Below are 27,601 nucleotides of genomic sequence, written 5' to 3'. Positions count from 1 at the left end.
ATCCATATTGGTATCGGGCCCCATGAATCCAGTATTTGTTAGCTACACAGCATTGAAAACCCATCAGAATTCACTGGAGATACTGTCTGAACTAGGGCTGGGCAATATGGAAAAAAATCAAATATCACAATATTTTTTGCCAAATACCTCTATCGATACCACAACAATATTGTAGTATTGACTGTTGGTGCTTTCACAAAGTATTACACAATGAGATTTTTGATAAATAATCATCAATAATGTGGATATAATGATTAAGTGGGTAAAGGCAACTAATAGAACAGTTACAACAGTCTGGTAAGTTTAGAAAATTACATAACTTTATTGTAATGCAGCCTTTAACACCAGGAAAAGACAACACTTGTGTCCTATAACGATATCCAAAATCTAAGACGATATCTAGTCTCATATCACGATATTGATACAATATCGATATATTGCCCAGCTCTAGTCTGAACACCATGTTATTGTTGTATAAATCACTTATGTTGTGTTTTTATATATTCTACAACATTATTCTTTGCTAGAAATAACAATAGCTGTCCATCAGACAAATGTTGACTTAATACTGTGCTGTTTTGCAGGAGTCAAAGATTGATGATGACCTTCCTAAAAAGCTGGTGTTGGTGGAGTTTAGATCTCTCACTGTGACTGCACCTCCCAAAACCAAACCACAGAGGATGCAGAGCAACAACTCTGCAAAGAACTTTAAATGTTTCCGCAAGGTCAGACTACGATGCTACTTACACAACAGAAACACACAGTAGAGCCTCATTTGAAATTCAGGAACAGCACTTTATAAAATGTATTTACAAATTATAAAACTCCTAAGAGGCTCTGTTGTGTTTTATTCAGTTGTAGTTGCATGTGTGCCAACCAGAGATGGCAAAAGTACTCACTTCCTGTACTCAAGTAGAAGTACAGATACTCATGTTAAAAAATACTTTGGTAAAAGTAGAAGTACTGATTTAACTTCTTTACTCAAGTAAGAGTAACAAAGTACAGGTTTGGAAATTTACTTAAAGTATAAAAGTAAAAAAGAATGACAAAGCTCCCTGGACCAGACACATGTTACTAATGAGCACGCTGAGAAACTACAGTGGACATGGAGAAAAGGCTCTTTATATACCATTGGCTACATTTTAAATGGATGTTTGCCAACAGGCCTAAAACATATAGCTTATTTATTGTGACAGAGACTGGGACTCCAGGTTAGTTATCTGACCGAGTAGCAAGATATGAATTAAATTGTGATTCTGTGAGAAGTCTGTATATTACCATCCAATTAGATTACGTTTGGTATTGATGACACAAAAAATAACGGGAACTCCAGTAAAAAATTTTGAAACTTGTTAGTGAGGATTAGATTAGGACTATTTAAAGCTGATTCTGGTTTCCAATTTGGCCCCAGTTGTGTCTGTTAAAACACGGACAGAGACAACTTCTCTCTTTTGATGCTTTATTACAATCAAGCAACAGTACAAACACGGGCGTGGCTCTGCTGTGGCTGTGTGTTTATGTGCTGTAATAAATAACATTGTAAAGGCTACCATTCACAATGCATAGGAATCATATATGATTGTAAATAATAACAATAAAACCCACTATTAATTACATTATCTAAATGCAGAGTAACTACTGTAGCATGTAAATACTGCACCTAAAATACAAACGTGAGCCATGGCGTTCAACAATCTCCATTATATCGCATCAACAGCCAGGTGTAACCTAGGTAACAGGTGAAGAACACAAACAACAACATCACTAGCTAACTAGCTTTAAATGTGCAGAACTACAGACCAATACAACAACAGGCTTAATGAACTGACAACATCATTTATAAGACTTACAGTTCTCAAGGATGCACACACACAATCTCAACTGATTATCCTCCGGACAGCTAGTCGCTTTTTTTTTGCTCTCACTTTTTTCTCTGTGTGGTGGGTGCGCCCGCTCGCGGTGTGAGGCACGTAGCCGCGCTATTCTCCGACATGCACTAACAATCACACCTGATAGACAACCTTTTGTACAAAACTAAAGTAACGAGCCAATTTTGTAAAATATAAGGAATAGAAAGTACCGATATTTGTGTTAAAATGTAAGGAGTAAACGTAAAAAGTAAGTAAACAATAGTAAAGTAAAGTAAAAATATCTGAAAAATGTACTTGAGTACAGTAACAAAGTATTTGTACTTCGTTACTTCCCATCTCTGGTGCCAACAGATGTAATCCTCCACTGATTATACACAAATTATACAGCTCACCTCTTAAGTGAAAACAATTGAAATTTTAAGAAGAAATAATACCCTATCATCCATGTCGTTTTAAAAAAAGAAAATATCTGTCATCATATCAGTGCCAGTGGACAAGTGCTTTTTTAATTTCCTAACTTGTTTTCCCCTCCAAACGCATCAGTGAGTAATTATTTTTCTTCATAAAATTTAAAGTATTTGCAAGACACATGTCCAATTTTTGAGTAGGTTTAAGAGTCGATCATGTATCCCTGATGAAAACATTGTCTTCAATGATGGATACATACAGTAGGGTATAAATCAACTTTAATCCCCATCACAAAGTTCCGAAAACTTTTGCCATATGTAAAGAATCCTTTTAATTTTCATATAAATGTCCTTGTGGGATAGATCTGCGCGCCAGGTGCCATGGGCTCATCCCATATCATTGGAGGATCTGATCTACTGGTTCACAACAGGGGCAAACACTCTGATCTGGATGAATGGCTGAAAGATGCAGCGGAGGTACTTTTGTCACTATCTCTCTTATCTGTGTGTGATCTGTCTAAACCTTGCATTCATAATTTGAGTCTGTTTGTTTCAGGAAGAGCGTCAGAGCAGACGGGACGAGAGTGTTGGAGATGATCTCTTTAGGTGAGAAGCTGGATTTCATTTTCTGTAAGATGTGTAGTAACTTTGTTATCCCATTAAAGGTGCTGTAGGTAGGATTGTGAAGATTGGCTAAGTCCAGACTTTTAATTTGAATATTGAAAACTCCCCAGTCCCTCCCCCCCCCCTTTCTGCTAAAGCCCAAACAGTCTCCTAAGCCCCCCACCCCCATAAGGGAGAATGAATGTGTGTGCCTGAGCAGTGATTGACACGCAGTCAGACCCCCCCCCCCCCGGCCCTGACTGGAGCATCTGAACAGGGAGCGGTGAATTTTTGCAAATCACACTACAGGCTGTAGGTGGTGCAGAGGAGCTGGATATGTTTTTTAAATTACTTGCCTAATGTAGTTCTACATACATAGTCAGTTTCAGCAAATATGACAGAAAGTTAGTTTTATAAGTCTTACCTACTGCATCTTTAACTAAACTAAAAAAACTAAAATAAAGATGCTAGCCTCTGTCATTATAATCAGATGCAGACATTATATAATTAAGAATTATGGATATGGATCCACTGTGTAGCTTCAGTTTAACCAATCAGATCTTAGTCATTCTTTCGTCACAGTGGTTGCCTGGGTAACCGAGGTGATGTAAGCTGCCGTGTGTGTGTGTGTGTGTGTGTGTGTGTGTGTGTGTGTGTGTTGTGTGTGTGTGTGTGTGTGTGTGTGTGTGTGTGTGTGTGGTGTGTGGTGTGCGTGTGCGTGCGTGCGTGCGCTGTTTGATTACTGATTCATGCTCAGCCAGTCATGCGTATCAGGGGGACAGACTCTGCTGCTAAGAAAACAATCCGGTATCTTTTGAAAACCAAGTTTCCAGACATGGTTTATAGGAAGCCTGTTTGCTTTGAGCTGTTCAAACACTGTCCCCGTTTTACAACACTTAATTTGGTCTGTTTTTATTGTTTGTTCAAAATGCCTCTAAGGACATTAAGGAATGATGCATGAGGGATGTAAAAAGCCCATCCTGACATGGACAGACCTATGAGATGAAATCTTCTCTGTGTGTGTGTCTTTAGGTACAATCCCACCAAACTAACCAGGAGAAGATGAAATACCTTCATCTTAACGTCATCCAGAGGGAATTCATTTCAAAAGGCGCAGAAAGTATGTCAAACTCCATCAACACCACATAAAAAGGACTCCAGAAATATTTAACAGACAGATAACTCCTGATATCTTTATTTCAGCTACAATGCTTCATAACGGCTCAAATGTTCAAAAATGTTTGTCATTCTTTCGTATTTCTGTTCTACCTGTGCTATCTATCAATACATGTCACTAATTAAGCCACTGGCAGCGAGCAATGTAAGTAAAAAGTTTCATGTTCAGAGATTTCTCTCAGTTTTATTTGTCAATAATAAAAAATGTGACATACAAAACAATAAAAACTCTTCAATTGTACAAGAGAGCATTTAAACTCTGCATGCTGAAAGCAGCTATCCCTTGGTTTTAAAGTTAAGACCAAATGTGTTTCTTGGTTTTAGCTGTGCTAGAAACTTAAGAGGGATTCAAGTAGCTGTTTCTTAAATGATCTCCTATGAGCCTGCAGGCACTTTTACACATCTGAAACTATTCCGCTAAGTTGTCATCATGCCACAAGATTTATGGGCCTTTCTGTACAGATAGTTGAAGCCCATCTGTCCGTTGATATTCAGCTTGTATTGTGGAAGTTTAAACACAGTTCTTTTCTTAAATTACAATGGGATTATTTTGCTTATTATACTTAGTACTTGCAAGTTGCTTTCTAAAATTCATACAAATCGGTACTAAAATGAAAAGTATGTGAATGGACACACAATAAACTTGTTGGTGCTTAATTAAGCAAGCAGATTGCTCTTGGAACTGAAAGCAGTGGACAGTTGTGTCCAGGATCATATTTATTTAGTTTCCTTTAAGTAAATTCAAACCAATAAGAGTTATCTTTACTAATAAGTCACCCAGTCTCTGCAGTCCTTAAATGTACTCTTCCCACATCTGTTCTTGTAGCACTTTTATGTCTTCTGCTCACAGCAGCTGCTGCTAGGCAATTGTTCATGCCTGCATGCATATAATTAATATTCATATCAAAACAATATTCAGAAGTCAATGAAAAAAGCATCAAGGCATAATTCAGCTAAAATTCAATATTTAACACAAGTAATAACATTTCCACTAGTTTAATAGGATTACTAAAACTTATACAGTAATGTGTTAAACTATTAACTTTGTTAGTGGAAAAAGTAATGTGACGACAGTAGCGTTTTATTTTAGTAATTACCCCCAACACTGACTCTATCATATTGTATTGAAGGAGGCAGAAGAAAAAAATTCCCTACACAGGGATCAAAGTGTCACATCACAAACAAACCATGAGTTGTGCAGCACACAAAACAAATTATGCATATGGCATCACACTCTTGCAGACCGTGTTTAAATAATGAAGAAAACTAAAGTAAAAATGAATAGATTGCTCTGCTCTCTTATTTGACACTTAACAAAACAATATTGTCTGTTTGCTTCAAAGCCGTATTAAAAAATTATTAATTTTTTATCATCACACATGTAAAGTTGGGCAATGTGGAAAAAAAATTAAAGTCTTCGTGTTGATCATGTTTAGGACATCACCTGCTTTGGTGTATTTCAGAAATAGGTATGGAAGATGTCTGACTTGGCAATTCCTATGTAGTGTTAAGTAAACAAAGCTGTGTGCCATGTTTCACAATTAAGAGAAACATGATATGGCTACAGTGATAGACAATAAGTAATTTACATATTACCCAGTCAGGTAGATTGAATAGTTCTAAGATGGAGCTTAGATGTTAGCCTTCGTGAGGATAGCCACAACATGCTAAAAAAAAATGGCACTATGTAATTATAAAAAATACAAAGAGGATACTAAGATTTGGTTTGCTAAAAATATAAAATTATTTCGATTTTAAAAATGGGTTTTCTGCAAGTTTTCTTTTTTTTGAAAGCCTGTTCTCTTCATGAGTGACTGACAAAAAGAAAAAGAAAATGCGCACAAGTGGTGTAATTGTTGCGTTTAGATAAATGTATTGCTATGGCAAGAATAGTATTACATTTTCACTATATTGTTGTCATGATGTAATTGGCAATTGTTAAGTTGAAAAGGACCATACTGGTATTTCTTGTTTTATCCTATTTTATATTATTTCTTGTGCCCCTAAAGAACCCTCTTGGTAAACACCATGCCCAGCTTTAATTTGTCTAAATGTATTATTGTTGGTTAGCACAATTTGAAGAATGTGTTGATTTGATGAGAAGTTTACAAGTCTCATAATGGAAAGTTGGCTACCAAATGGGAGAATGTTCACCATCTTTCTGGAAATAAAAAAAGCATAATTATCGGTATTACTGTTTTGAATGTAAATCTAAACAAAAATAAAAATCTGCCAAGATTTTTACCATTCAAATAAATAAAAAAGAAGAAAATATTAAACACCAAAATGATCCTTTAAGACCATATCTTATGCCAGGAATTCAAACATAGCAATTGTTGTACAAGAATACATTCAGATGTGCAGTTGAAATTATTTGCATAGATTATGGAAGCAAATAAGTGACATAATTATTTGAATTGTAACAGCCACTGAATACTTAATTTTTTTACTATTTACTCATATCGAAAGTCATCTATCTGAATTTATTAGTTCTGAATTTACCTATTTGAAGTTAACATTTAGAATTTTAAATTTCTTAATTTGCAATTTCAAAAGCGGAACTTAAATTTTTTTTTCCCCAATGGTCACAACTACCGATCTTAAAATTCAAGTTTCCAAATTTCAAAACAATAGATTCAGGTTGCTCAAATTAAGATCCGAAAATTCAAGATGAAATAATTCACATCCGGGCTACCCAGGACAGGATAGGCCATCGAGCCTGATTGCAATTAAACCGACGTCTTATCAGAGCATGGTCTGCCAGTCATGTGGCCCAAGAAAGCCTTTCATTCGCACTATAACCAAAGCAACCGTTCAGATTTAAAAAAACTTTTCTTAGGTATATGGCTCCAGCTACCTACAATAGCAGCTAAACAAATAATCCTCTGAAGTTAAAAAGGTAGGCTCAGAATAATCAGTAGATTAAGATTGTTTAGCTATGAACTTGTTGGTTTACACATTCCGAGTTAAATCTTGTGTGCGTTCACTATTACTAACACTCACCACTCCAGGTTGTACAACAGCGGGACCACAGATTGCTTTTGCAATTGTCCCTAACTTACATAACTATAGCTATAAATTGCATTGAGAATGAGCGCAGTTGCCTATAGTTTTGAGCATAAAAACTAAAATACGACTTAAAGTATGATGTGATATGACACCAATTTAACTGTTAGTAAATAGATTGAAAGACATATGGTGAACAAATAAATAACCCTGATGAAAATAAGGTCCCATTCAGTTGTGAGGTTACAGATTGACTAGAAAACATTGGCACATATAGCTTGGACTTCTGGGGACTTCTTTTGGAGTCAAACAAGACTCTTGAAAGCTGTGTTTTGTTTCTTTAGAAACTAATTAGTGTACATCCATTGTCTTTTTGGTCTCAGAAAATTGTATGAAATGCCTTAAATTTGATGAGAAAACGCTGCCTAAATGATTAAAACATACTCCTTTCCCCTTCATATTTTACATTAGTTGGTAGGAGCACTTGAAATCTGCCCTACGACCAATGTGTACGGCTCTTCATATGTTTTCAAATAAAGTTATTCTCTCCATTGCTGATGAGCTTCCCTTTCTTCTTGAGTCTCTTCAGTAGACACGAGGCAATGCCTAAAGCACCACCTTTCAAAAAGCGAACAAAGTTGTCTCCCACCAGCGGGCCCATGGCAAACAGACCTGGCTCCTTGGTACACTCAAAAGTGTAGGGGTGGATGTCAATGGGGTTCTGTGTGCAGGAGATGGGTTTTGTTGGATCCTGACCAAGGTACTGGCCCTGACCCTTCAGAAAAAACAAGTTTGGATTAGTCCCAATCAGCACTAGGGCCATGGAGATCTTGAAGGCCTTGAGGGAGTTGTTCCCCTGCAACAAACACTTCATGTCAGACTGGAAGGACACCACCCAGTGTTCGGGGAAACTAGTGTAGTCTGGGAACAGGCTGACACTGGTATTACCAGCCATGTTGCCTGCAGCAAGTTGGGGCTTTGGGCACATCTTGGCACATACTGAAGAGGCGATACATACTGCCTGGGGTCTGTTTAAAGCAGAGGAGGAAGCCACATTTGTGTAGGTCTGAGAGCACATCATGTTGTAGACTTTGTGGTACTCTGGGTACAGGGTCTTGGGCAGCTGTTTGAAGATAAGTTCTGGGTCGTCTACGCTCTTACGAAAGACATGCAGCACTCTGATGTTGCTGTTACAAGCGCACAGAACTGCATCAGCAGCACTTAAACCAGCACCTACAATCAAAACTGGATCAGAGTTCATGTCCAGTTTTCTACGGCTTACAGCCAACCCCAGATCTGAGATGCTGTGGAATACAAATGGTAGGTCCTCACCCTCTGCACCTAATCGAACCGGTGAATCAGATGCACCGGTGGCCAAAACTACATTCTCAGCGAACAAAGAGAATGGCACATGAGTGTCATTCTGCAGTTGCTGGTATCCCCTTACTTCCCAGAGAGCCCCCCCTCCTCCATTATTTAGACACTCAACTCCATTTCCCTCAAATCCTTCATTCCCACCATCTCCCACCCCTCCATCTCCTTGATCAGTGTGCCCATTTTCCAGACCTTCTCCTTCGTGCCCCCGGCAGAGTTTCTGGACAGAGGTCACGTAGGTGTTGTCAACAAAATTCTTTTGGAGGCCCTTAAGCTTCACATAGTTACGGTAATAGGATGAGATCTCTTCTGGGGTGGCTCTGTCACTAGTGGCATCCCTAGAGAGAAGAGAGGGACAATTAGGAAAGAGGTAGCACAGAAATAAACCAAGACTTTAGCCATGTCTTTGCAGCTGTCAACCTCTTAGTACCTGCGTTTCCCATTGGTCAAGTCCCTGTAGTTAACCCCTGGAAGCTCCATCCAAATGCCAAGACTAATAGTCAGCATGGAGCCTTCCATTGCCTGAAAAAAAGAAGAGTAGAGTGCAATTTCAGAGAACCAAACGATTAACATAAAATATGGATAATTACAAAAGGTGTGGCAGACTAAACCTTGTATCTTACATGCCAAGCACCTCCAGGCGTTGCCTTCCCCAGCACCAGATGAGGGATGTGTTGCTGCTTGTCCCTCCTCCATTGAAGGACAGGGGGGAACTCGAAGCCAAAGTCAGCATTGGGGTGCAGAAGTGTGTCAAAAAGCACAGCCACAGGGTTTCTTGACCTCCCCTCAAGACCTTCACTCAAATATTCCAGATCCTGCAGCAACAAAAAAATAGTCCCTATCATGACACACCTGAGTGAATGTGATCATGTGTACATGCTGTGTACATCTGCTTTATTTGTGTTTTACCTGTTCAGTGATGGATAGGTGCTTTGTCTCCTGCAGTTTCCTGTATATTATTGGGTTTGGGTGAACAGTTGCTGTGTCTAGGTAAGGTTTGTGTCCACTCAGCAGGTAGGACAGACAAATACCTGATGGGCCATTGCCTAAAAAACGCCCCAAGTTTGAGAAATGGTGGATTAGCATCACAAAGAAGCACACAGCATTATGTCACAAACGATAGATTGAGAAAGACACCTTTAAGATTGTGTGCAGGATTTGGGGCAAGTTGGAGTAACAATGTGAAACCTTTAAAAGGTCAGGAGGTTAGGAGCAATATGTTTACCTATGATGACCACAGGAACAGTGGGTGGGTGATCTTGTGGCAGAGTGGTCTCTTCTAGAAGGGGCATGGCTGCAGCCTGGGCCAGAGAGAGCACTGAGGAGGATGAAAGAAATGAGAAGAAAGTTCCTGACATTTCTGTAGCTGTCCATTTGATACTCTACTAAAAGCAGAGGCTTGTTTGTGCTTTGTCCCCCCAAACTGCTTCCACGTTTACGGCTCAGATTATTTGAACAGGTTCAAACCGGCTTTCTGTCTTTGTGTCTGCCAATGTTGTTGTTGTCTCATGTTAGCTTAGATCCTGTCTCCATCCACCACCATCAGCTGACTCACACGCACTAACTGGGGGGGGGGGGGGAGAGTGTTATTCATCCTGTTATTGTGCTCCCATACACAGCCACTGGCCTCCCTGTCTGTCTGGGGCTTCACACACGTGGAAACACCCCGCCAAAACACAACGTGCCCCCAGCTTTTCTCTTTGCCGTCCCGCCAACGTCTACACACCCCCTGTCTTATCAAACATGGCCCGCGGCATGGCTAGCCTGTGTTAACCCCGGGGCCGCTTCCTAAACAAAAGGGAGTTCTAATCAGATTTATATAGGCTTGGGTCTGTTGTGAAACGTTGCCGTTGAGCATGTGTGGTGTGTAACGCGGCAGCGCCATTGTGTGCCCAATGGGCAGTAAATCCCCCCTGATCACTTCTCTGAGTGGGACCTAATCCCACTGGGCTTGTTTATGTCCTTACCGCCCTTTTCAACAGCAGCAGGATGAGAATGTGGTGCTGGCATCATGACAGAGCTCCTCCTCTTCTCATACCCACCCACCACCACACAAACTCACAGGCACTCCCGCCAAAACATTACCCACTAGCCACAGCAAACAGTGCCCACTTGTCCCAGTTTCATACTAACCAAAACAATGGCCACGCCACTTTGTCTTTTGGCCCAAAACTCTGGCTTACTTCCCTTAAAACCCCCATGTCTCCCTGCTGCCAATAGCCGGGAGTCCGCCTAATTTCACGTGCACCCTTCCCTCCCTCCCCGTCTGACCTGTCTGTAATCGGTTGTCTTTGTGTTTACAGTCAAAACAGTTTGTTTTTTTTGCTTGAACTTTCACTTCACATGTAAAAAACAGTGTGTATCACAAAAGAATCCCAATAAGGTCCAAATACTAGCTTTTCAAATGTATCCTGTGTGGTAATCAGCAAAAACCAAGATTATTTAAACACAGAGCAGTATGTAGTGTCTGTTTAGGTTTTTATTTAGTCCCCTGAACATGCAGCTTATTATTATCTGGTATCTACTATTACCTTAATTCAAGTGCCTTTGACAGATGTAAATAGTACATTATCCAACGACAGTGCTATACGGTTGAGATTATGGTGACAAATACAGGAGAAAATAATGAGCATGTGTGTGCTTTATTTAGCCAATAGCCTACTGTTGTTGTTGTTGGGTTTTCATAATTAATTAATTTCAATTTAATACAAAAGTAAACAGTTACAATCATTCAAACTGCTTGAAAGTAAAAAACAATCCACAACTAAAATGTGACAAAAAAGATATTATTGATGCTACTTTTTTGTTTGTTGTACTGGCTTACAGCCTTTTTGGTGCCACATGTGCAGCATGTGTAGAGAGGATGGGCCTTACTTTTCTAGAATAGTGTACTGAGTATTGTGGGAAATATATGGAAAACAAATTAAACTTAATGTTACACTTGTTCATGTTCACATGGTGGAATAATAAAAAGCCTTTTACCATTAATATGGAAACTATACTTGAATGCGTTTCAATCAAAATTGCTCTTTTTTCTGACTTAGTACAGGCTCGGTTTTAAAAGTGTGTTTGATTTTCACAGGCCTACAACTACAGCCTCATGTTTGCAACTTGAGTTCATTTTATGCAGCAAAATTAACCTCAAATCAACGTGTGTGTGCGTGTGCGTGCAAATGTGTGTTTAAATGAGGAATGCTGGGAGCAGTGAGGATGAGGTGACTGGGACCGCAGACCAAGTCCTGTCCACAGAAAGCCTGAGTGTGTGTGTGTGTGTGTGTGTCTGTGTGTGTGCGTGTGTGTGTGGATGGATGGATGGATGGATGGATGATGGATGATGTAGCAGTCTGCTACACCATCATACTTTATCCTAATGTGCTCAAACCTCCCACTATAAACTCCTGACTCAGAGCAGCGATCCTTGCTGCCTGTATCCAATAAGGCACAATGAGCACATGCTACAGCGGCTATGTCACCATCATTGCATAATTTAGGTCAAACACACTCACGGGCATCCTCAACAATCGGCCAAGAACACGATCTCTTACCGCACTGTGATGTATCTCTCAATGTCCCAGTCGCGTCCTGTTATCACGACCCACGGCTGCGTTTCTAACCGTATAAATAGGCAGACACCGGTGGGAGGACCTATCCAACTATCCGGGCTCCTGCATGAGATAATAAGCCAACCTCTCTCTCGTCATCACAAACGCGCGCGCGCGCGCGCACACACACACACACACACACACACACACACACACACACACACACACACACACACATATATACTTACCTCGGACCAGTTAAATTTGAGTTGTGCTGGTTTATTTAATTCTGAACAGGCAATAGCATAGTCTAAATGTTGCCTCAAAGGTAAGCTAGATATTCTCTGTGCCTTGATGGCAGTATGCGTGCGCGTGCGTGCGCGCGCGTGTGTGTGTGTGTGTGTGTGAGAGAGAGAAAGAGAAAGAAAACCGGGTCCTGTGTTGTGTCGTCACATGCGCATCTCACTCTGCACCGGCAGTCGTGCGCGTGTTCACGGAAAAAGAAGAGAACCGGAAGATCAGAGCATCTTTCAGTATCCTCACAGCGCCGCCGACACTCTGCTGTTAACTGAGTGGGGTTTAGGTGGAGAGTTTTATTTTTAAGAAATGCATTGCCCAAATCTAGTAGGCTACATGTTGTATTGTCCCTTTAAAGGTAGCCTGAATTCCATCTGGTAACCTGAATGAAATCAAGTAATTTTGAGGCAGGGGTCCCAGTCTTTGGATGCTTTTAAATATATGTGGTCCCATAATACTGTATCTGAAGTCTCTTTCCCAAAATTCAGCCTTGGTGCAGAATTACAACCACTAGAGCCAGTCCCACAATGAGCTTTCCTTAGTATGTGCCATTTCTGACTCTGTAGCTTTTGAGGAGGAGAAGGGGGGGGGGGAAATGTCTCTCTCTCTCATGGGTGGGCCAAATTGTCTGGTAGGGCAAAGCAGAGAAAGGGAAGGTAACCTTGCCCCTTATGACCTTATAAGGAGCACGATTCCAGATCGGCCCGTTAGAGCTTTCATTTTCTCAAAGGCAGAGCAGGATCCCCAGGCCTCGGCATATTAATGCTAAAAACCTCTTAAAGTGAAATTTTCATGGGACCTTTAAAGGTAGGCAAATGCTCAAGATCCAATCGCTCTCTGTTTTTTAAACTGTAGCCTATTTATGTCCTTTAAAAGTATTGTTTGTTAATGCAACTGGGAGGAGGCCTCGGGGAAGACCCAGGACTAGGTGGAGAGATTATATCTCCAACCTGGCCTGGGAACGCCTCGGGATCCCCCAGTCGGAGCTAGTTGATGTGGCTCGGGAAAGGGAAGTTTGGGGTCCCCTACTGGAGCTGCTGCCCCCGCGACCCGATACCGGATAAGCGGATGAAGATGGATGGATGGATGGTTTGTTAATGCTATGTCCCAATGCTTGTCTTCATTAATTTGTTTTGTGTTGTTTTCAGTTTTCAGTACGGTGAAGCCAAAAACAATTTTCCCCATTGTGGACCATTAAGTATACAGTGTAACATTATAAAGGCCTCTATATATTCTAATGAGTACATTAAGACTGTTTGCAGGAAAGATAGCACCAAGCACACCCGTCGCTATGGGCAGGTCATAGGGGGCCAGGCCCGCCCCCAAAAGTGCTTGTGCCCACCCACTTGAGGCACAGATCTCTTAAAAGAAATTACTTTAATTTTATATTATCGTAGTTGATAACTTTGTGTTGCATTAATGTTGCATTCTTTATCATTAAAACGTTAAAAATATAAAGAAACACTGTTTTGATTTTGTTTGATTGATGGGAATCTACACTGCAACAGCCTATCACGTTCTTACTAAAAAGAAAGGTTAGGTTACGTACGTGACGTAGCCTACGTCAGCGTAGTCGCTCAACAGTTACCGCGCATTTTTGAAAGCTGGATGAGTTTTCGCCGGCTAACTCGCTTCAGTTCGTCATCATGGATATCCGTAAGTAGTTTAAAAGCCCACAAACATTGTCCTCTAACAAATTGGATACGACACCGATGCCTCCTGAATGTTGTAGCTGGAGAAGGAGACCCTGGACGACAGTCTGAGCCTGATGCTATTAACTCCGTGGAGCCTGACAGGTGCGGTGGATGTTGTTGTAGAAATATTTATCAGGATCAATTTTGTTCTCCATTTCATACAGTTTATGTTCATTGGGGTCAAAAGTTTCTAGATTCAGGTTTTCATAGTTTTCATGTGTATGTGAGATACTACTTACACAGTCAGGTGATTCCAAGTTCACCAAAGTCGTCACCTTCCATGTCATTAAATGGAAAGGAGTAATCCTTATCAGGTCTCATCGTTGTCGCCATTCTGTAGTGCAGTTAAATTAATTAGCATCATTTCCACGTCATAGACTTATCGTAGTGCAGATCCATCACAACCCGATCTGATGTCATTGATAACTCTTCCATTTAGCAAATTGTAAACGAAGGGCAGGAGTTAAACTCCGCTGTGTGCACGCGCGCTCCCGCGGCCAGGGGACACAAAAAATCCTGATGGGGATAAATACATTGGCATGACACCTGTCGGTTCAAAGTGTCTGTGCGTGTGTATGTGAGTGCGAGTGCGTGTGTGTGTGTGTCTCATGGCAATGCATATCCATCTGTTGACTGCTTTAACATGTTTGAGAGATGCTTCTGTTTCATCTAATGTTGTATAGACAAGTGTTTTATGGATATTCATAACATTGCTTCTATGTGTGGTGTAGGCTATAGGCTACCTAGTCATATTGTTGGTTATGTTTGACAGTTAAACATTAACTTGAAGATTACGTGCTGCGCAAACAGATAATACGATTTTTATAATTATACGTACTGTAGGCTAATAATAATTGTGCCCACCCATGCATTTCATATGCCCCCTTAAGACTGAGGTCTGGCGACGGGACTGGCACCAAGTCATTTTGATAGGCATACATTTTCCACCTGACAAAACGACCTACCTTTAGTCCATTTTGATATTTCACACCTCAGCAATTTTATTTGGGTAGCTCAATCATTCTGATGGAGCAGCTGCTCCTATATGCACAATTTGCCATATATTTAGAATATTAGGTAAAAGTAAAGTGTAGTTGATCGTGGGATTCAACATAAGTATTCATAAACTATTTCTGTATTTACAGGGGCTATAACCTCACGTTTATAAATAGAAAAGGACCGGGGTCTCAGCAGCTGTCACTCACCCTTGCAGAGTCCCGCCTCTTTGCCCTTATGATCCAATAAGCTGGAAGGAACCCAACGCTTCCGGTCCTTCATACAACATGCCGATTACCCGCTAGCTCAGTCTACAACACCAAACCGTGGCAATAGACGCCACTGAAGATGGTCCAGTTCAGTAGAATATGCTTCCGGAAAGTAAGTACAGTACAGACATAATTTGAATCTAATGGAAAAATCCCACAGTGTGTCTTTACTAACAAATGTAATGGTGACTTAGGCTGGCAAGCTAACTTTTAGGTAGCTAGCTGTGTGGCAGGCTCTTGCTAACTGCTGTCAAAACATCATCATTGACTAACGTGTTTTCACAGCTTTATGTGATACTAAATGCGTAAAATGCTTTGACAACAATTATATATTTTTTAAGCATGGAAACTATTTGTTGGCCATGGAAATAGACTTCATTGTCATTGACATTTTGTCAAGTAGCTAGTGATTTAACGCGTAATGTTTGACAAACAGTCCCAATGTAGCTTATCCTTGAGCTTTCAAATGGATCCGTTAGCATGCAAGCTCAGTAACTGTTGTGATTTTATAAATCAGTAACATTTTTAGGACTCCTCGCTCATGTTGGCTTGAGAGTTTAACAAGCATCTATATCTTTGAAATAGCAGTATGCCAACATTAGCATTTGTGTTCAAACCAAACGTAACCATCAATACATTTTTATTCTCATCTCTGTAATGTCTATTTTCCGCCTCTTGCAGTATGGAAACTTTGTGGATAACCTCCGCCTATTTGTCCGTGGAGGTAGCGGCGGTATGGGTCTACCCCGTCTTGGGGGACAGGGAGGAAACGGGGGAGATGTTTGGGTGGTAGCTACAAAGAATATGACCTTAAAGAGGATCAAGGACAAATACCCCCAGAAACGTTTTGTAGGTGGAGCAGGAGCCAACAGCAGGTTTGTTGCTATATATATATATATCTATATCTATATCTATATATCTATATCTATATCTATATATATATATATATAGATAGATAGATAGATAGATAGATAGATAGATAGATAGAGAGAGAGAGAGATAGATATACAACCTTAAGTTGCATTTAAAGTGCCAAGTCAGAATATTTATTTGCTATTATTCACCAATCATTGACATCAGCTGATGATTTATTTTCGTCAGAGATCCTCCAACATGTTGTATAACAGATTCTAATTTATCTACAGTGTCCGAGCACTGAAGGGAGAGAGAGGGAAGGACAAGGAGATCTTGGCACCTGTTGGTATCACAGTCACCACTGATGATGGCAAAATACTTGGTATGTCATACTTCTTTGGTATAATACCTCCCCTATTTTATATAAATGCATGTGCAGCATAGTCAGTGATACCGTTTTAGAATAAAGCCCTTATTTTGTTTTGAGGTTATTTGATTCATGTGGTTAAGTACATCATAGGGGTGGCTGTTGCTCAGTGGTAGAGCGGTTGTTCGATCCCTGGGCCCGCAGTCCCATGTTGAAGGGCAAGACACTGAACCCCGAGTTGCCACCGATGCTGCGCCTTCCAAGTGTAAATGTGTGTGTGTGTGTGAATGTTTATCTGATGAGCAGGCGGCACGTTGTACAGCAGCCTTGGCCACAGTGTATGAATGTGTGTGAATGGTTCCTGTCCTATGTAAAAGCTTTGAGTAGTCATTAAGAAGTCGCTATACAAGAACAGTCCATATTACATCATATGGCATAAAACCTAGCGTATCGGAAGTCAAATGGGAGTAGTCTATTGATTTTGCAGTAAAATCTTAAATTTTTCAACCCTCCCATCTATTCAAGGTGACCTGAATACTGAGGGTGATCGTCTGATGGTGGTGAAAGGAGGACATGGAGGCTCCTACCACTCTGCCTTTGAACCCAGTAAGGGCCAGACCAAAAACCTAAGGCTGGACCTCAAACTCATCGCTGACCTAGGCCTTGTTGGGTAAGATCAGAGAGAAACATGAACATATCGGTTAATTTCAACTGAGATTCACTTGATTATCTGTTTTTCTTGGTGGTAATTCACCATCAGGTTCCCAAATGCAGGAAAGTCCTCTCTCCTGGCTGCCATGTCTAATGCCACACCTCAGATTGCCAACTACGCTTGTGAGTACATATTACTACACATATGTACAAACATGTACCGTACTGTCAAGTTAAATAATTCTTCAGGTCAACATGCCAACTTGTTTGTTGTTTCACAGTCACAACTTTGAAGCCAGAGATCGGCAAACTGATGTATAAAGATTACAAACAGGTATGGTAAGGCATATTGGTGCATTGTCCCTTTAACTGTCCGTTGGTTGAATTACTAAAATTGTTGGGTCCTTGTCAATTATAGAGTTTGGTCTAGACCTTCCGGTACTCTATCTGTAAAGGGTCTTGAGATAACTCTTGTTATGAATTGATGCTATAAATAAAATTTAATTAAACATTGGTTTATTTTTTGTGGGTTTCTCTCATTGAGTGGTGCTCTTATTATTTTTGGTAGATTTCTGTTGCTGATCTCCCAGGCCTGATCGAGGGAGCTCACATAAACAAAGGCATGGGCCACAAGTTCCTAAAACACGTGGAGAGGACCAAGCAGATTCTGTTTGTGGTGCGTAGTGACAGAAAGTACATAAGCGGACACCTACATACAGTATGTTTGAATGTGGTCAGAATTACCTGCTGATGAAAATGGTGTTTGATGTGGTTCTGCTTTGTGTGGCTGCAGGTAGATGTTTGCGGTTTCCAACTGGCAAGTAAAACACCGTTCAGGTCGGCCTTTGAAGCTGTTCAGCTTCTTACCAAGGTGAGAATGAGGATTTGAAAGGCTCAGAATTTATAGGATTTTTGCAATAAAGTTCTAATTGTAACTATTTTTCTTACCATTGTTCTTTCACTTGACGCCGGATCTATCCACCCCACACACGCACACCATGTATGTATTTTCTTCTTCATCCTCTCCTCCTCTCACCATGGCATTCAAGGAGTTGGAGTTGTACAAAGAGGAGCTTGTATCAAAGCCGGCCTTGTTGGTGGTGAACAAAATGGACCTCCCTGATGCTGAGGACAAATTAGCAGAGCTGAAGGACCAACTCCAAAACCCAGATGGTGAATTTTAATGTTTATTCATTAACTTTATAATTTTCTTTACTAGCTGATGTTCAGTTTTTTTTTTCATTTCAAGGATGGTTTTGTAGCTGCATACCAGTTTGATGTACTTGAGTGATACAAAGGTGGAGTCAGAGGATGTATGTCTTGGAGCAGTTTAGAGGAAAACAGGGAAAGAGCTAACATTGGGATCAACTGCAATAATTAAAGTGTCAACAGATATACAAAAAAAACAAAAAGGTACAGCATTAAAACATTCATATTGGCTGATTAGAACAAAAAACAAGAATCACAACCCTTTGTATTGCCTGTATCATCATTCTATTCTGCTGTCTTACCTTCCTGCAGAGTTCTCTGATCTGTTGCCTGATGACATGATACCAAAAAACTACATGACATTCAGACACGTGGTTCCCGTCTCTGCCTCCACTGGGTTTGGTGTCGACACTTTGAAAAGTTGCATCCGGGAATCACTTGATGAAGACGCAGCAAAGGCATACGAAGCCATCCATCAAGACAGACTGCAGACACTGAGGTTCCACTCACACAAGCAATTGTCATGAACACGGACAACATATCACACGTTTCAGCAGGAGCTGTAGTGTACGATGTCGGATGAGTTGTTATCAAAAAAGTGTAAAACTAGTTGAACTCTAATGGCACTGAGAAACGTGACAACAGAAACTACAGCTTCAATGCAGAGATGTCCATGGAAGTGATGGAAGATGATTTTGAGATTCCACAAGTTCACTGTAACATAATTGGTAACTTACCAACAAAATGTTGGTCAAGCAAAAGCAGTAACAGCTGTAGTGCCAGATACATTGGCCCAATCCCAAAGTCCGGTCACCAAAAGGGAATTACTCACAGTACCGCGCAGACCATAGGGAAATCCGGAAGTTACAAAGGTAAACAGCACGACACACGGAACAGAAGTGACCTGTTTGTCCAGCTTGTAAAACAAGCAACAAATATCTTAAACATTTAAATGTATTAAACATCACCAAGGTAACGTGATCTTGTGAAGTGCTGTCCCAATCTCATTTATACCTTCTCTGAGCCCATGTGGCCTTACACACTCACTCACTTATTAGCACCTAAGATCAATTAAGTCTGTGAGTCTTAAGTCCTCAGGGCTCACTTTGGGATTGGGCTATTGAATAACACAGTGTCCTTCTGCACCTTTTGAAAGAAGAGGAAAGGTACACCAGGTGTACTCACCAGTTATATCCTGTTTCACCTGAAGATAAGACCTGAAGATTGTATTTATTTTTTTATTGGTGTGTTATACATACATAGAGAGTATGATCCGATACTAGTGCTCTCTTTGTCCCAAGTTTAAAAGCTTTGAATTAATTTTTTATTTAAGATAACGTGTCCAGGAATTACTGTGGCAGTCTGCCATGACTAAATAAATGTTACCGGTAGTGGAAACACTTACTTTTATAATACTATCCACTAAATAAGATCAGTATTGGATCAGTGCGTCCCAAGTGTGTTGCCAATTTACTATATTGTTATACAAAAGAATAATAAAGTCAGTTTTCCAGTACACCTGTAGTGTTTCTTTTCATCTACAAATAAAATCTGAAGTTCTAAGAAATGTCAGCATAGACAGATGTTGATGAAAGTTTTATTTTATATTAAATATATTACAATACTGAATGATTAAGAGGAAAAAATATGGGGATTGATTTTTGCATTTTCAGTCTGTACAGCATACAGGCAAAATTAAATATAAAAATAAAAAAAGACAGCAACTGCAGTATTTAGATTTGAACTAGTACATGTGGGGGTTATAAAGGGTCCTGCAGCTGATGTGTCTGGCAGGATGGGACCACATGGTTGAGACTGGGTGGTACACAAATACATTCAAGTCTCTGGCCAGTCAGAGACAGACAGCCCATTTGTGGGGACGTTTTACCAAAATTGTCTTGTCAGAATCTGTCAGTCCAGCTGTGTGCGCAGGCAGATACAATAGATATGTTTGGATTGACCCAAATCACTGCAGCCTGCGTGGTCCCATCCTTAGTGGAGAGTCCTCAGAGTGTAGTACAGTGCAATGTCCATGACACCAGGACAAATGTCTTGCTGTAGCACACTAATATGATGTTAAAAATATTACTCAAGAGCGCTGAGATAATGCTCTCCACAGCCTCGGGTAGCCCAGGAAGGTAAAAGAGCCACTAGACACTGACCACTACTTTAAGAAGACCATAGCAAATAAGAAAGCTCTGGCAGAAGGCAAATCATGAGCCCATACAGGTCACATTTACAACATTACAGTATGTGTGTCCAATCCTTTATATGTTACAGATTACCACATGCCAGAGGAACGGCCACTTCTATTGGCCCCAGGACGAATGTGTTTCAAAAAACTGTTTTCATTCAAACTCATCAACACACATAATTACAATAATGCACTTAATTACCTTTTGAATCGTTGCTGTACAGAACGCAGAGAAAAAAGTGAACATTACAAAGGTACTTAATAAAAAAAGATGCTAGTAGCAATATTAGTCTATTATTGTGACGATCGCATTACCTATACAGTCCTAATGCGTACATAAATTAAAAATGAACGAGTGCCCACTGGAACAAAACTGAACAACAGTAAAATGACAAACAGAATGCCTTAAGACAACAATTTCTACACAAGGTAGAACAATGAGTTGTAACTATACACAGAACTTCCTCTTGTGGAGTGATCTGGGACTAGTTTCCAAAACAATCCATCTTAAACTGCTATACTGGCATGACATCAGCACAAAAACTGTTCTCAATCATTTTTAACCCTGCAACTTCCTCCCGGTCCCACCTTTGCTGACAGTGTAGCTTGTCGTACACAAACTTTTAGACAACAGCAAATAGGCGATGAGGGGGAAAAGTCTTTCAGTGACATTCATTTTTCCTGTTATGGCCTCACAAATAGCCTACCAGAGAAATAATTTGATTATATAACTGTCATGCTGTTGGTCTTCACAAGCTCAAACAGCAAGCACTGTACAGCATAGTTGATCATTTACAAGGCTAAATATCTCAATCGTCACTGCTAAATCCAAAATGCACGTTTCAATTACAGTTTCCAGATTCCTCACCTGAGCCGGTCACCAACCGCACTCACGCTATTACTATTCTCACATTCATCTGAGCAACTTTATGTGCTGCCCACTGTGAAAATAGGAGCACACTGGTCTCAAACATCTAAATATAGAATCAGGGAGAACTAAATACATCTCATCATTATCAATGGGAAATTTCCAAAACCACCATGAGTGAAAAGTGGTACGTCTATAACTACACCCAACACACACACCAACACATCCCATTCATTTCACTCAGGAATGGTACATAAAACTATGTAAAGTTTCCTAAATAATACTCAACAATCTTAATTGGGCACAATCAACATCTTAACCATGCTGTCAGTCATTACTGGATGTCTGTGTATTCCCAGAGATGGATGAAAACCAGTGCTAAGATAAAATAAAAACACATTTACATTCTGCTGTGGATAGAGAAAGTCACACAGGAAAAAAGCCAGAGGGAGGAAAAAATGGAATCACAGTCAGAAGAACACGTTTGGGGTCTCTACAGAGATCCGCTTTTGTGTCTACAACACAATACAGCAGGAAGAGACGTCTCGATCTTTCCTTTTTCAACATAAAAGCAAAACATACTTTGTGGGTTTTTTCACTGTACATATTTACACACGCTCAGACAATCCGGGGGGAGGGAGAGCAGGGCGGGGTCAGGTTGGGTCCATGTCATCGGTTATATAACTGGTAATACAATATGGGTTACCTATAGTGGAGGGAAAGGGTATACAGAAGGTAAAAAATCACTGCCGCCTCGCATGCTTTCCTCTCAGATCAGACCACTGTTTTTCTTGTCTTTTCAGTAGGAGGAGGTCGCTGATAAACAGGGTTGTCTCATGCATACAGTGTTGGAGTTTCTACAGTGATTCACGTGCGTCAAAATGTCTCAACAAATCCAGAGATGCAGTTTGATACGATGACCAGCTCCTGGCTCCACTAACCCTTTTAGATAGGAGCTCAAAACGGCAGGGATGGGGGGGGGGGGTTTAAGGACAGGTATGGGGGGTCGGAGTGGACGGGGTTTCCAGTTCCATAGATGTGGCCTGAGCGGACAGGAACAGCTCAGTCTGAGCTCCAGCTGGTCTGAAGTGGATGTGGAGCTGGTTTCTCTGCCGGCACTCAACAACACCTTGTAGATACCCACTGAATGCCGCTGTCTGGCAAGACAGCCTCAGAGATGCTTGTACACACTCACACACACCTTTGCCTAATTCCACTCCAGTGGTGGGCTCTCTCTTTCTTTCTCTCAAATCGCTTAGAGTCATTTTTGTTACATTTTTGTGTTTTTCATTCATAGAAAAGGAGAGACAAGTGTAGTTCCTCAAGGTCTTTTGCAGAGTGGGTAAGAAGGCTGTTATATTGAAGTCTCCCACAGCTGAGGAGATGAGAGGAAGGGAAATGCACAGAAAAGAGAAAGGGTTGGGGGAAGAGAAAATGAAAGAAAAGACATTTTTATTTTAACATTCGTACTTAAAATATAAGGCTTATTATTTTATTTGGTCTTTTTATGATATAACAAAAATACACCAGCCTTTAAATCATGATCCTCATTAGCGGTGTTTCAGTAACTTTCAGTGTTCATAGTTTTTTTTTTCTTTGTAAAGCCATGAACACACTACATTATGGAGACTTGTCATCACATATTGAACTATTGACTTATCCAACTACTGAAATACTGAAAAGTTTTGTGAGGAGTCCTGGTTCAGATTTTATAGCTCAGTCTGGGGCAAAAGATTAGATTTTCTAACTACTTTTTACATTAACATGTAATAATCTATAATGACCTGCCCTATTTTGAATCTCCATTGTATTAAAAATCTATTTAGCAAAATCAGTGTTATAATCTGGATTTGAATGATGTAATGTGCTCCTGGTACTTGCCCTGGCGCTCTGCCTGTTGGCTTTCCTCTGGTCATCGGGGAGAGGGGGCATAGGGTACGGGTATCTCCTGCTGGATGCAATAGATCCTGTAGAGGAAGTGGGAGACTTGGCAGGTGATAGCGTCCTGAGGAAAAAAAGAAGTGACATTATTAATATATTGCCCTCTTATATTCTGGTTGGTTTAGGAATAAGTTGGTCAAAGACACAGATGATAAATGAGGCTAGATTCAGGAGCTAATGTTAGATCTGTGACTTTGGGCAACATCCTCCTGATGCTCCAATTTTTCACCTTCCTACTGAAAGAGGTTGATCTTAAAAGCTCCAAATGCTGTTCACCAAAAAGCACAGAGACAGACAGATCATGTATGTGTGTCTATGGCTCAGCTTTTAGGGGCAACCTCTATACACAAATCCCAGCAGCGGTGTGGGCTTAGTCATAGTTTACTGCAACTCACATGCTTCACCTTGCCACAGCATTACTTTTTCTTCATTATGGGGACAGCACTGACACACAAACAGGCCAGAATTAGCAGAAATTCACCTTTGGTCTCTGTTAAAAATACAAGCTGCTAGCTGTGTGTGTGTGTGTGTGTGTGTGTGTGTGTGTGTGTGTGTGTGTGTGTGTGTGTGTGTGTGTGTGTGTGTTTAAATGAGGAATGCTGGGAGCAGTGAGTATGATGAGGTAACTGGGACCACAGACCAGACCGATGCTGGGTGAGAACAACACCCAGAGAATCAGAGGGAGAGGTCCCGTACAATGAAAGAGCCACAGAAAGCCTGCCCCATCAACAGGAGCTTGTTTACATGGCTGCTGGGTGGTGATCGCAATACCTGGATAAGTCAGATAAGTAAGTAGAGGAGGGGGCGGGTGGACCGCTGGTTCCAGAAATCCTCTTTTTTTTCACAATAGATTCCCATATTGACAATTTATTTATCAATATTACTAAAATAAATTGCCACAAATAATAAAGGGATTTACTGAAATGTTTTGGCTATCCTTTTCTAATAAATAAAGGTTTGTTTTTTTAGTCAGCAGTGTGGTTCTATGGATGGCAGTTCACCACTTTTGTCCAGGCAGAGATATCTCAATGTATTGGATGAATTAAGATCAAATGTTATACAGACATTCATGGTCCTCAGAGAATGAATCCTACTGACTTTAATGTGCCCCTGACTTTTTTGCATTACGTTTACATTTGTGGTTTAAATGAGATGATTATTGGATGGATTGCTGAGACATGTGGTACACACATTCACCTCTGGATGACTTGTAAATGAAACCCTTAACTCTTCCGGTCAAAATTACAATTTGTCCAATGCTTTGGTTTATGACCAAAGAATTAATTAGCAAATTAGCTCGTCTTTGTATGCTAACTGTACCTGTGATTTTTTTGGGATTAATTATAGATCTTTCTAAGCAGCTGACAAATAAATAAGAAGCATTTTGTGCCGATTAAATGCTGGAAATAAAAAGTCAATTATGTAAAATTGTCTGTGAGAAAAACATGTCTTTAGTTTTACTTCTGAGACCAGGGCTCCCCGATGTAACCCTCTACATTTCTCTACTCCTTTGGACTGTTTCTGTCCTTCACTAGATGTATTAACGGGAGAAGGTCAGGAGTGTGCTCCTGAACATGTGAAGGTCTATAGACTACACTACTTATTGACATTTAACTTGCAGTAGTAAAAAACAAAAACAGTCCATGACATGGTACGGATACTGAACACAGCCCATGAGCTTTCCTTGCTGTTCTCAAGGAAACCTTGTGGCTTGTGATTATCTATAGACCTTGAACATCATCACAGTGGAGGCCTACAGCACAGTGATGATGTCAGCGCAGAGGCTTGGCAGTGATATCACACTGACGCAAAGGCACGTGAGGTCACTGAGAGCGAGGTGAGGCTGACACACAGACACTTACTGACAGAACAACACGCAACATGCAGAGGCAACAAGAGACTGAGGGGAAGAAGCAAAGAAGGGAATAAGGAGGAATAAGGAATGTTAGAATTGTCACACTATCACAGGCAGTGAGAGACTGTTGTTTTTGCAGAATCATTTGCTGAAAATAAGTCTGTAAAGTTGAGTGCAGCTGATCAAAAAAAACGAATGTCTTTCTCAAACTAAAAGGAAGAATGATGAAAAATTGGAAACATAATGTAAAGCAACCCCTTTTAGGAACCCCAAGTCGCAACATGCTAGCTGTCGACAACACTTTCTCTGAGATTTTACTTTTAAATATTCAGATTGAAGCTAACTTTCATTGACCAAGCCACAAATCAAACCAAAAGTGAGGGGGTTTTTAGACAAGCGTGTGGGGTACGGGACATGGTCTGAGATAATACCTAAGGTAAGGTCCTTGAGTGTTTCTATTCACATCTTCTACCCATTTAGTTACATCATAAAACTCTTTGAAGCGAGGGGTTAAATACCTGTGGGAGGGGGAAGGGGGTGATGGACACAACAAAGGGAGGGGGAGAAGAGAGAAAAGGAATAGAAATTGAAAAGGACAATCTCCAGAAATAAGCGAGTGTAGGGGGGGAGAGAGGAAGAGGAAATATTTTAGGAAAGCAGAGCAGAGCAAAGATATCCTAAACAAACACCAAGATGCAATTAAGAAAATGGTGAGAAGATGGCGGACAGACCTGTGTGTGGTTTCAGATGAAAACAGCACCATGGAAATCACAAACAACTGTCGTGTGTTACAGGCTCAGTTGCATATTGGTTACATGTCACATCATTCCAAGCAGTTGGCAGTCAGTCTCATGCTTGCAATGAGAACAGGTGCACTGCGGACAATTGTAAGCCAAGACCTTCAAACCCACAAACAAAGAAACACACCAACAGGCCAGGCTCGGAGGCAGCCGATGCACACTGTTCATTCACAGTCAACAGGCATGGGCGATTTAAGAACACTTTTACAAGGCACTGTATCCATGTCACATTCTCATCAGGGGCAGAGCCCCCCTAAAGGTCTGATCCTAGAATCGCCCCCGTCAACAGGCATATGTGCAAATGCTTTACTTGTATGTAGGTATGAGGTAAGAAAAGGTTATTTTGAGATGTAATACAGCCTCACAAGCCAGACCGGGCTTTCACACTGCAAGAGACAACATGATCTTACTGGCTTGCGATTTGACTAGTTGTGAGGCTCAGTGTAACATACTCCTCAAACTGTACCTCTCTCTATCTCTGGGACAGTGTTGTGTTTTTCATAGCTATACGCTACACGTTTAACAGATAAATCTAATGAAAGAAATGAAATAAACAATCAATCAATCTATCTATCTATCTACCTACAGTTTGATGTCCGTTATTCCTCTGTGCCATAGACCTTCATTGTTGTTCAAACACTATTAAAAACATAAATGAGCCACACCGTTCACTGGGTGAACCGTAGTTTATTCCTGTCAATGCTCTTGAGCGCACCCAAACGTGTATTAATCCACGGGTGAAAATAGTTCCCAACAAATACAGTTTATGCTTCTGTTGGAGGAACCTCTGCTAAAACCTTCAGTGCCCAGGTGTTTTGAAATTATTATTATCATTTTTGTATTTATTCTTTTTTTTGATTGATGATTTACATCTTCAGTAGGAACCAGTGGGACAAGATAGTTGCGGTAGTTGAGACCTGACTAAAACAGTTTCTGTTTTGGTCTTTTCATGGCATGTGTTGACATAAAAAAAATGTAAAGCATATCACCAGTTTATCCTTTTTAAAGAACCTGTTAAGTCTATTTTCCACTTAAGCTTTTCCTTATCTGCACATCCCATGTTCAGTGTTCATTGACTTCAGGACATGACCAGCTTGCCCGAAGAGAACTTACTCTGTGGAGTTGGAGCGAGCACGGAACTTCTTTCCTTTCAGTTTCTTACGATTACCGCTCAGATTCCCTGCAAAGAAACAAAAAATAAACACATGCAAAATATTTACTAGGGGTGATGTTTAATGCAAGAGAGAACATTTAGGAGTATGACTGTGATGTGTATCCCCAAAACAAATTCACTTATTTTGGCTCTGGCAACTTTGTGTTTTAGCTACAGAAGTTTAGACAACTATGCAATAATGCTAAAGACATGAGGTTTTTTTCTTTCCTTTTTTCACCACAGGTGTCCTGCTTTTTTCCCGCATTAGTTTTGGTTTTAGATTTCAGTGCAACAGAAGCAGGGTTTTCTCTTACTGTAAGTATGAGTGGGGATTTTGATTTCACCTTGCCATGAGTTGCTCCTCGGTCGCCCGTTTTCACAGATGTCAGAGATGTGTTTGGCATCTGGGATTCTCTCACTCCATGAGTGGGATAGGCCATTAGATCTACACACACACACACACACAAACACAC

At 40.5% G+C, this 27,601-nt stretch overlaps 4 protein-coding genes across 12 annotated transcripts in view; 2 read left to right on the top strand and 2 right to left on the bottom strand.

Annotated features, from left to right (window-relative positions):
• The window catches only part of nbn (nibrin), a 12,406-nt gene extending 7,071 nt beyond the window's left edge, over positions 1-5,335 (top strand). For both annotated transcript variants that reach the window (XM_032519486.1, XM_032519485.1), the window contains exons 14-17: positions 585-725; positions 2,642-2,755; positions 2,835-2,884; positions 3,914-5,335. In XM_032519486.1, the coding sequence (XP_032375377.1) occupies positions 585-725; positions 2,642-2,755; positions 2,835-2,884; positions 3,914-3,947 (339 nt within the window). In that variant the 3' untranslated portion in view covers positions 3,948-5,335. The remainder of the gene's footprint in view (positions 1-584; positions 726-2,641; positions 2,756-2,834; positions 2,885-3,913) is intronic.
• Positions 4,784-27,601, bottom strand: osgin2 (oxidative stress induced growth inhibitor family member 2). 4 transcript variants are annotated; one of them, XM_032519490.1, is made up of 8 exons: positions 27,588-27,601; positions 15,172-15,176; positions 9,905-10,504; positions 9,663-9,755; positions 9,347-9,483; positions 9,061-9,252; positions 8,868-8,959; positions 4,784-8,775 (listed from the first exon to the last, which is right to left on the bottom strand). In XM_032519490.1, the coding sequence occupies exons 3-8, from the start codon at positions 9,945-9,947 to the stop codon at positions 7,593-7,595; spliced, it is 1,740 nt and encodes a 579-aa protein (XP_032375381.1). In that variant the 5' UTR covers positions 9,948-10,504; positions 15,172-15,176; positions 27,588-27,601; the 3' UTR covers positions 4,784-7,592. The 4 variants fall into 4 exon arrangements, with proteins under 4 accessions (XP_032375381.1, XP_032375382.1, XP_032375384.1 ...); XM_032519491.1 differs by lacking the exons at positions 15,172-15,176; positions 27,588-27,601 and adding an exon at positions 11,983-12,178 and having other exon boundaries at positions 9,905-9,997; XM_032519493.1 differs by lacking the exons at positions 9,905-10,504; positions 15,172-15,176; positions 27,588-27,601 and adding an exon at positions 12,228-12,380.
• Positions 13,836-19,833, top strand: gtpbp10 (GTP-binding protein 10 (putative)). The gene is made up of 11 exons (XM_032519496.1): positions 13,836-14,072; positions 15,116-15,347; positions 15,917-16,110; positions 16,381-16,472; positions 16,983-17,127; positions 17,218-17,291; positions 17,390-17,442; positions 17,677-17,784; positions 17,902-17,979; positions 18,158-18,281; positions 18,630-19,833. Exons 2-11 carry the CDS (start codon positions 15,315-15,317, stop codon positions 18,842-18,844), a joined length of 1,116 nt encoding a protein of 371 aa, XP_032375387.1. The 5' UTR covers positions 13,836-14,072; positions 15,116-15,314; the 3' UTR covers positions 18,845-19,833.
• Positions 19,901-27,601, bottom strand: part of adam22 (ADAM metallopeptidase domain 22) — a 58,492-nt gene continuing 50,791 nt past the window's right edge. For 2 of the 5 annotated variants that reach the window (XM_032519480.1, XM_032519482.1), the window contains exons 28-32: positions 27,473-27,573; positions 27,089-27,155; positions 25,607-25,693; positions 23,261-23,384; positions 19,901-22,754 (exon numbers count right to left, since the gene is read on the bottom strand). In XM_032519480.1, coding sequence (XP_032375371.1) covers positions 22,734-22,754; positions 23,261-23,384; positions 25,607-25,693; positions 27,089-27,155; positions 27,473-27,573 — 400 coding nt within the window. In that variant the 3' untranslated portion in view covers positions 19,901-22,733. Of the gene's footprint in view, positions 22,755-23,260; positions 23,385-25,606; positions 25,694-27,084; positions 27,156-27,472; positions 27,574-27,601 lie in introns of those variants that run through there. The other 3 variants (XM_032519481.1, XM_032519483.1, XM_032519484.1) reach the window with 2 other exon arrangements.

Source organism: Etheostoma spectabile, chromosome 6 (genome assembly GCF_008692095.1).
Source record: "Etheostoma spectabile isolate EspeVRDwgs_2016 chromosome 6, UIUC_Espe_1.0, whole genome shotgun sequence".
NCBI classification, from domain to species: domain Eukaryota; kingdom Metazoa; phylum Chordata; class Actinopteri; order Perciformes; family Percidae; genus Etheostoma; species Etheostoma spectabile.
This window is presented reverse-complemented; position numbering and strand designations above follow the sequence as displayed.

What these genes read in the sequence shown, in the direction of transcription:
- osgin2 (XM_032519490.1), bottom strand. Translation starts at nt 9,947, where the DNA reads ATGAGACAACAACAACATTGGCAGACACAAAGACAGAAAGCCG. An exon ending in CGCCTGGAGGTGCTTGGCAT is followed by an intron (nt 8,960 to 9,060) that starts GTAAGATACAAG and finishes TCTTTTTTTCAG; the next exon opens with GCAATGGAAGGCTCCATGCT. An exon ending in TTGACCAATGGGAAACGCAG is followed by an intron (nt 8,776 to 8,867) that starts GTACTAAGAGGT and finishes TCTTCTCTCTAG; the next exon opens with GGATGCCACTAGTGACAGAG.
- gtpbp10 (XM_032519496.1), top strand. Translation starts at nt 15,315, where the DNA reads ATGGTCCAGTTCAGTAGAATATGCTTCCGGAAA. An exon ending in TGTATAAAGATTACAAACAG is followed by an intron (nt 17,443 to 17,676) that starts GTATGGTAAGGC and finishes TATTTTTGGTAG; the next exon opens with ATTTCTGTTGCTGATCTCCC. An exon ending in CCAACTCCAAAACCCAGATG is followed by an intron (nt 18,282 to 18,629) that starts GTGAATTTTAAT and finishes ACCTTCCTGCAG; the next exon opens with AGTTCTCTGATCTGTTGCCT.